The 5,635-nt window shown below is 42.6% G+C and overlaps 1 protein-coding gene across 9 annotated transcripts in view; it reads left to right on the top strand.

Annotated features, from left to right (window-relative positions):
• Positions 1-5,635, top strand: part of CORIN (corin, serine peptidase) — a 352,509-nt gene that overhangs the window by 56,016 nt on the left and 290,858 nt on the right. For all 9 annotated transcript variants that reach the window (XM_025198376.1, XM_025198378.1, XM_025198372.1 and 6 more), the window contains exon 3: positions 4,169-4,615. In XM_025198376.1, the coding sequence (XP_025054161.1) occupies positions 4,169-4,615 (447 nt within the window). The remainder of the gene's footprint in view (positions 1-4,168; positions 4,616-5,635) is intronic.

Here is a 5,635-nt window from a genome sequence, read left to right as displayed (position 1 = left end):
CAGTGTGACATGGGGCTGTGTGCCTTCAGGGAGCCCCAGACCACTTGTTCTGTTGCCTGGGGTCCCGCGCCACTTATAGAGACCAGGTGTCATGCTGGGCCAGGTCCTGCCTCCAGTGGCAGCACTGCCGGACCCACGAGGTGTGCGGGGAAGAGCTGTGTGGCAGGACCCAGCCTGTTGTGGCTTCCTACTGCGCCTTTGCACAGGACCGGGAGGCATGGCTCTGGGGCGTGTAGCTCCTGTGCAGAGGCACGCTAGCTGTGTGGCCTGGGTCGGGTCGGGTTGGGCCAGCGGGGTACATTTTCCACGAGGCTCAGATGGCGATGCACCATGGCCTGTTGTAGGCACAGTGCTGCAGCCGTGCACTGCCACCCGAGCCTCATGGAAAATGCGCCCCGCTGGCCTGACCCAGCCCAGACAATGAAGCCAGCTTGCCTTTGCATAGGAGCTGCACATCCTGGAGCTGTGTCTCCTAGTCCAGTATAAAGGTGCGCTAGCGGGCTGTGCTTCCCACCATGTGCTTTGTGGAGGGGCTCGAGCGGGGCCACTGCATGCCTGCTCCCCTCCTCCTACCCCCTGTGGTGCCAGCGGCAGGCGGCCGGGGCGCCTTGGGCCTGCCCCCCCCCCCCCCCCCCGTGGGGCCCGGGCGGCCCCTGCCAGTGCAGCTATGGCCTGGCTGCAGGTATAGCTAGTGGCGATGTGGCGTTGTGTGACCCGGACTCTGTACATGCTGAATAGACCTGGCCCGGCCCTCTAGCGCACGGCTTTGGACAGGACCGAGAAAGCCTCTGACAGTGCCCTACCCCGCTTTTTTCACCCATGTTTTATTTTGGTACCTGGATTTTCAGGTACCAAATTTTGAGTCTGCACTGCAAATATATCAGCGCAGGGAATGGGGTTTTTTGTTCCCAGCGTGCATCTTGCAGTGTCTCAAACTCCTTTGAAATGCTGCTAGAGGCATTTTGTCTGGACATGGCCCTACATACCATAAATACATGTATAAAGTTTCTTGGGGTCTTCCCACTAGAAGAAGAATAAACATTTATAAGTGGTAAACAATATTAAATAACAACAACAACAGTAAAAGAGTCTGTAATGAATAAATATAGGTTTTGGTACATTTCAAACATTAGTTTCTCCTCTGAACCCTGTTATTTGACAATAACCCTTCAGATTTTTCTCTGGTTAATGCCAATTGTTCCATTAAAATGACACAATTAAAGTGAGATTAAGGAAACAGGAAATAAGTCTTCCATATTCCTGATCTTTTTGGTTCTTTTTTTCTTCTTAGCAATCTTTTTGATATCCACAATTTTTTCAGACTAATGCTATCAATCTTAGGTCACTTATAGTTGTGTCTTTAAAGAAATACCTCCTGTCTAGCTCTTCACTCAAAAGCTTGGGTAGTCTGACTTCATGTAATTTAGTTGAACTCCAAAGTGTGTAAGGGAATGAGAAAGGCCAGTAAAGGGAATGGTAGGGAAAAGAGGGCTGAGAGAGGTAGAGAAGTCTGAGGCATTGATGTATTGGGTATGTGGGGCAGGTGGAGAGTTTTGTGGAGAGGACACAGTGACTGAAAGAAGGAAAGATGGTGGCAGAGAGATTAGAAAGGAACAATACTTGGCAAAGATTGTCATTTTGGTGAATACTACAATTGATCCAAGACTGAGGGTGAAGAGGTGTATGGGAAGGGAGTTAAATAGCATATCAGTGTGAAGGCTGAAGTTCCTGAAGATGAATCATAAGGTTAGAAAGGACTATAACGATCATTTAGTCCAACCATCTTCACTGATGCAGGATTCACTATTTCTAAACCATCTCAAATGGACACCTCTCCACTCTTTTTGAAACCTCCAATGAAGGAGATGCTATAGCTTCCTTAAGCAGCTTATTTGATTGTCCTTCCAGTTAAAAAGTTTTTTTCTGAGATTTGGTAGTGCTGAGGTGATGTTGAGCATCCTGAGATTTGACCTATATGTGCTTTCCTGTGATTTATAGCCACTGCCACATGTCTTGCCCTCTGTGGCAAGGGGGAGATAGGTGAGGAGGAGAACAGGTGAAGGTGCAAGCTTGTGAAGGAGATTCAATGACAGAATCAGAAGAAGAACCACAGTATTTGCCTTGAGTTCAGGGGCTTAAAGAGCAGATATGAAGATTTAATGCACTATAAGTTGTGATGACCTGTGTAGTCTTAGGGGCTGAGTGCTGCAGTAAGTCAAGGAAGAAAGATCTCTAGGAAGAAGACTAGAGCTGAGAAGAGAACCAAAGGATTTTTTTCCCTTCTTGCTATATACAACCTAGTTAAAGGAAACTACATTTTAAACCTTTGCTTTAAACATTAGTTTTACAAGAAAAACCTTGTTACATTTGTGTGTAAAGAGAAAGGCATTTTTCACAATTACCTCTCTGTTTTGTAATAACATGCATCAGAAAACTGTTTTTAACTTGGCATTGGAGGTAGACTACTGCCATATTCCAGCAGGCTGTCACATAGCTATTATCCATTCTCTTCTCTACACTGATACTGAAACAGTTTGAACTAGAGAAGTTAAAAGCAAGAACGGCCATGATCTGCGATTGAAAAGGCAGCATAACCTTGGAGCTGTAGAATACCTGAATGGTAAAAACAACTGTACAGAAATAAGACTTCTTCAGTGGAATACATGCTGCTGAGCACCGTCACATTCCAGCACTTGGTGAAAAGACAATAGGAATGGCTATAAATAATACTGATATTTGCTAGTGGTGTGCTGAAGAACAGCTGATTAAATATTTGATGTGTTGAGGAACTGTATTTAATTATTTGTAATGGAGGCTCATCTACACATGGTCGTACGGCCCCGTTGTTACTGCGCTGTCATTTAGTACTTCCTTTTGGCTGGCAGCACACAGTTATTTTTGGCTGCTATATAGCAATGGAGCATGTTGCTACAGCAGTGTAGTAGAGGATGCACGGTTTTTGCTAACAGATGCTGTGGCACTGTAGCATGTTGCTACGGCGCCATAGCATCTTGTATAGATATGCTCAGAGTGTATTTTTCTATTTTTGCATTGATATTGGTATAGTTTCTTAAATAGAAACAGCTGCAAGGCACAACTCCTTGCAAAAAATTGAAGTACTATATATACTTTAATTTAATTTAGAAAGTAATATGCTAGAAATTATTAGATTTCTAACATTACTATAACATTATTAGTTTTATATATGTTATTAGTTTATATATCTAATAATTTCCAGCACATTAATATTTTCCTGTGTATAATTAACATGTTTTCATGATTAAATCGTTCTGTAAACATGTTTTCATGATTAAATCCTTCTGTAACAACTATGGATTATCTTCAGATTCTCTTATTTGTTGAGTTCAATTTTCTGATGTATATAGAGCCATATAATCATCTTGGTACACTAGTATTCTGTTGGAAAGCAATTTACATATTTTGTTTTATGAACTAATATTTATTTGCTAGTATCAGACACATAAAGGTAAATATAATGGAAGTAAACTGTAAATTGATAGGAGTGATGTTGACTGTCTTGAATACTGAATATAAACCTGTTTTTTTAAACATCCTCTTGAGTGTCAGAGAAGAAAGCCAAATAACCCATGAATCTATTTGTAGCACTGATATTTAAATTGCATAATACTATACATAGAAAACAATGTTACTGAGTTAAAAATATATCTTCTATGAAACTACAAAGTAGCCTTCTAAAAGATTCAGCTGGCAATATGAAGACAAGTAATGATGCTATGGAAGGAAAAATATTTCTAGTCTAATTATTACAATGATGGTTAAATGAAGGATACATCATGCCTCCCCCACTATATAATCTGAGCTCAATGACTTCATTGTGGGTAAGGCTAAAATATTTTTAGTCTGCAAGGACTATTTATCTTTGTTAGACAGTAGGTTATTAGGATACTTATGCAGTGATTCAGGTTTTAATTTGATGATTATTATTTACTTTATTTGTTTGCTTTTTTGAAAATCTTACTGTAGTTGCATTTGATCTGAGAGACTTTAAAAAGAGAAAACATAATTTTCATAATTATTATGAGTTATGAGGGAGATTAGCAATTTAATATGAATCAGCATACCTTTGAATCTTTGGAATAATCATGGCAAATGTGATGATAATTTTTCCAATATTTTTTTCTTCCAGGTGTGTTAGAAAAGACTTGCTTGTATTCAAATGGGAGTGATATTCTAGCCACGAATGGTGACACCCCAACATCTGACATTCCTTTGCCAAGTATGGTTGAAAATATTTCAGGCGTGGCCCCTACAGTGGATCTCAACATGCCTCAGTCCTACTGGACCACAAGCCCCTTATCCCATGTTGATAAAATGCACAAAAATACCAGTTTATTTAGAGAGGCTCTACAGGAAATTTCACTGAGTCCTGTTACAGAAGCCCCAGGGCTCAATTCTGGATCTACAGATGATGATAATTTGACTGAAGCCCCTGGACACAACTCCTCTGCTGTTACAGTGGAGGAAATTCTTTGGTCCACAGACACCTCCACCCAGATCACAGACAGGATGTCTGTGCTACCAACATTAAGTCCTACTCACTCAGCTGCATCGCAGGAAATGGATCTGAAAAAAAGTAAGAGCATCTTTAATTTTACTCCACAATTATACCACAAAAACAAACAAACAAAAAGACTTTGGTATTATGACTGGACTGCTTTCTAAACCCATGAGTTCTGTGAAATAGAAGCCCATTCTTGAAAAATTTCATCCTGTAGATTTCATGTTTTAAGGAATCAGTTCCTCACCAGAACATGTAATCAGCCTTGATGAGTAAAAGACCAGAATGTCTTTCAAGGTTAAATATTTTTTTCTTTGACTGCAACTGACAGAGTGTGACAATTGTGCATGTTTACCAGGGCTGAAATTGAGTTATTGCAGATTCTAACCTTGGTTATGTGCAGACATTTGGGGAGGTTAGATCAAGTTAAAAAAGGCCACCCAATCTAAGATAAATTGGGATGAGGAAGATTAGCAGGAAGGGGGTTGGAGGGGATTGAAAGGGCATGGGGTCTGCAGGGGGATCAGAGGAATCAGAGGATAAATGGGGTTGGAGGAGTTGGGAAGATCAGTGGGAAGTAGGATCTGTGGAGGGGGGGCTTGAGAGGATCAGGCGGCTAGCAGGGTCTGTGTGGGGGCTTGGGGAGATTGGGGGGCCTGTCTGCCAACCCCTCCCTCAGCCCCCCGATGCTGATGAATCATAGAATCATAGAAGTAGGGTCGGAAGGGACCTTGTAGATCTTCGAGTCCGACCCCCTGCCTGGGCAGGAGGAAAACTGGGCTCAAATGACCCCAGCCAGGTAGGCATCAAGCTGCTTCTTAAAGACCCCCAGGGTAGGAGCCAGCACCACTTCCCTTGGAAGTCGGTTCCAGATCCTAGCCGCCCTGACTGTGAAGTAGTTCTTACAGATGTCTAATCTAATCCAGTCCCACATAGTGATCCTAGGGCCAGTTTTATTAGTGTTCATAGGTCCTGGGAGCCTGACTGAAGTAAATTGGGGTGGGGGGAGGGGTGGGCAGATTGGGGAGCTAGCAGATCCTTGAGGGGGGGGTGGAAGGATGCGGGGGCTCGCTCCCCAAGTCAGTGTAGATTTTT

Source organism: Alligator sinensis, unplaced genomic scaffold, assembly GCF_000455745.1.
Source record: "Alligator sinensis unplaced genomic scaffold, ASM45574v1 scaffold134_1, whole genome shotgun sequence".
Taxonomy (NCBI): domain Eukaryota; kingdom Metazoa; phylum Chordata; order Crocodylia; family Alligatoridae; genus Alligator; species Alligator sinensis.
Note: the sequence above shows the minus strand (reverse complement) of the source record. Positions and strands in the feature narration are given on the sequence as shown.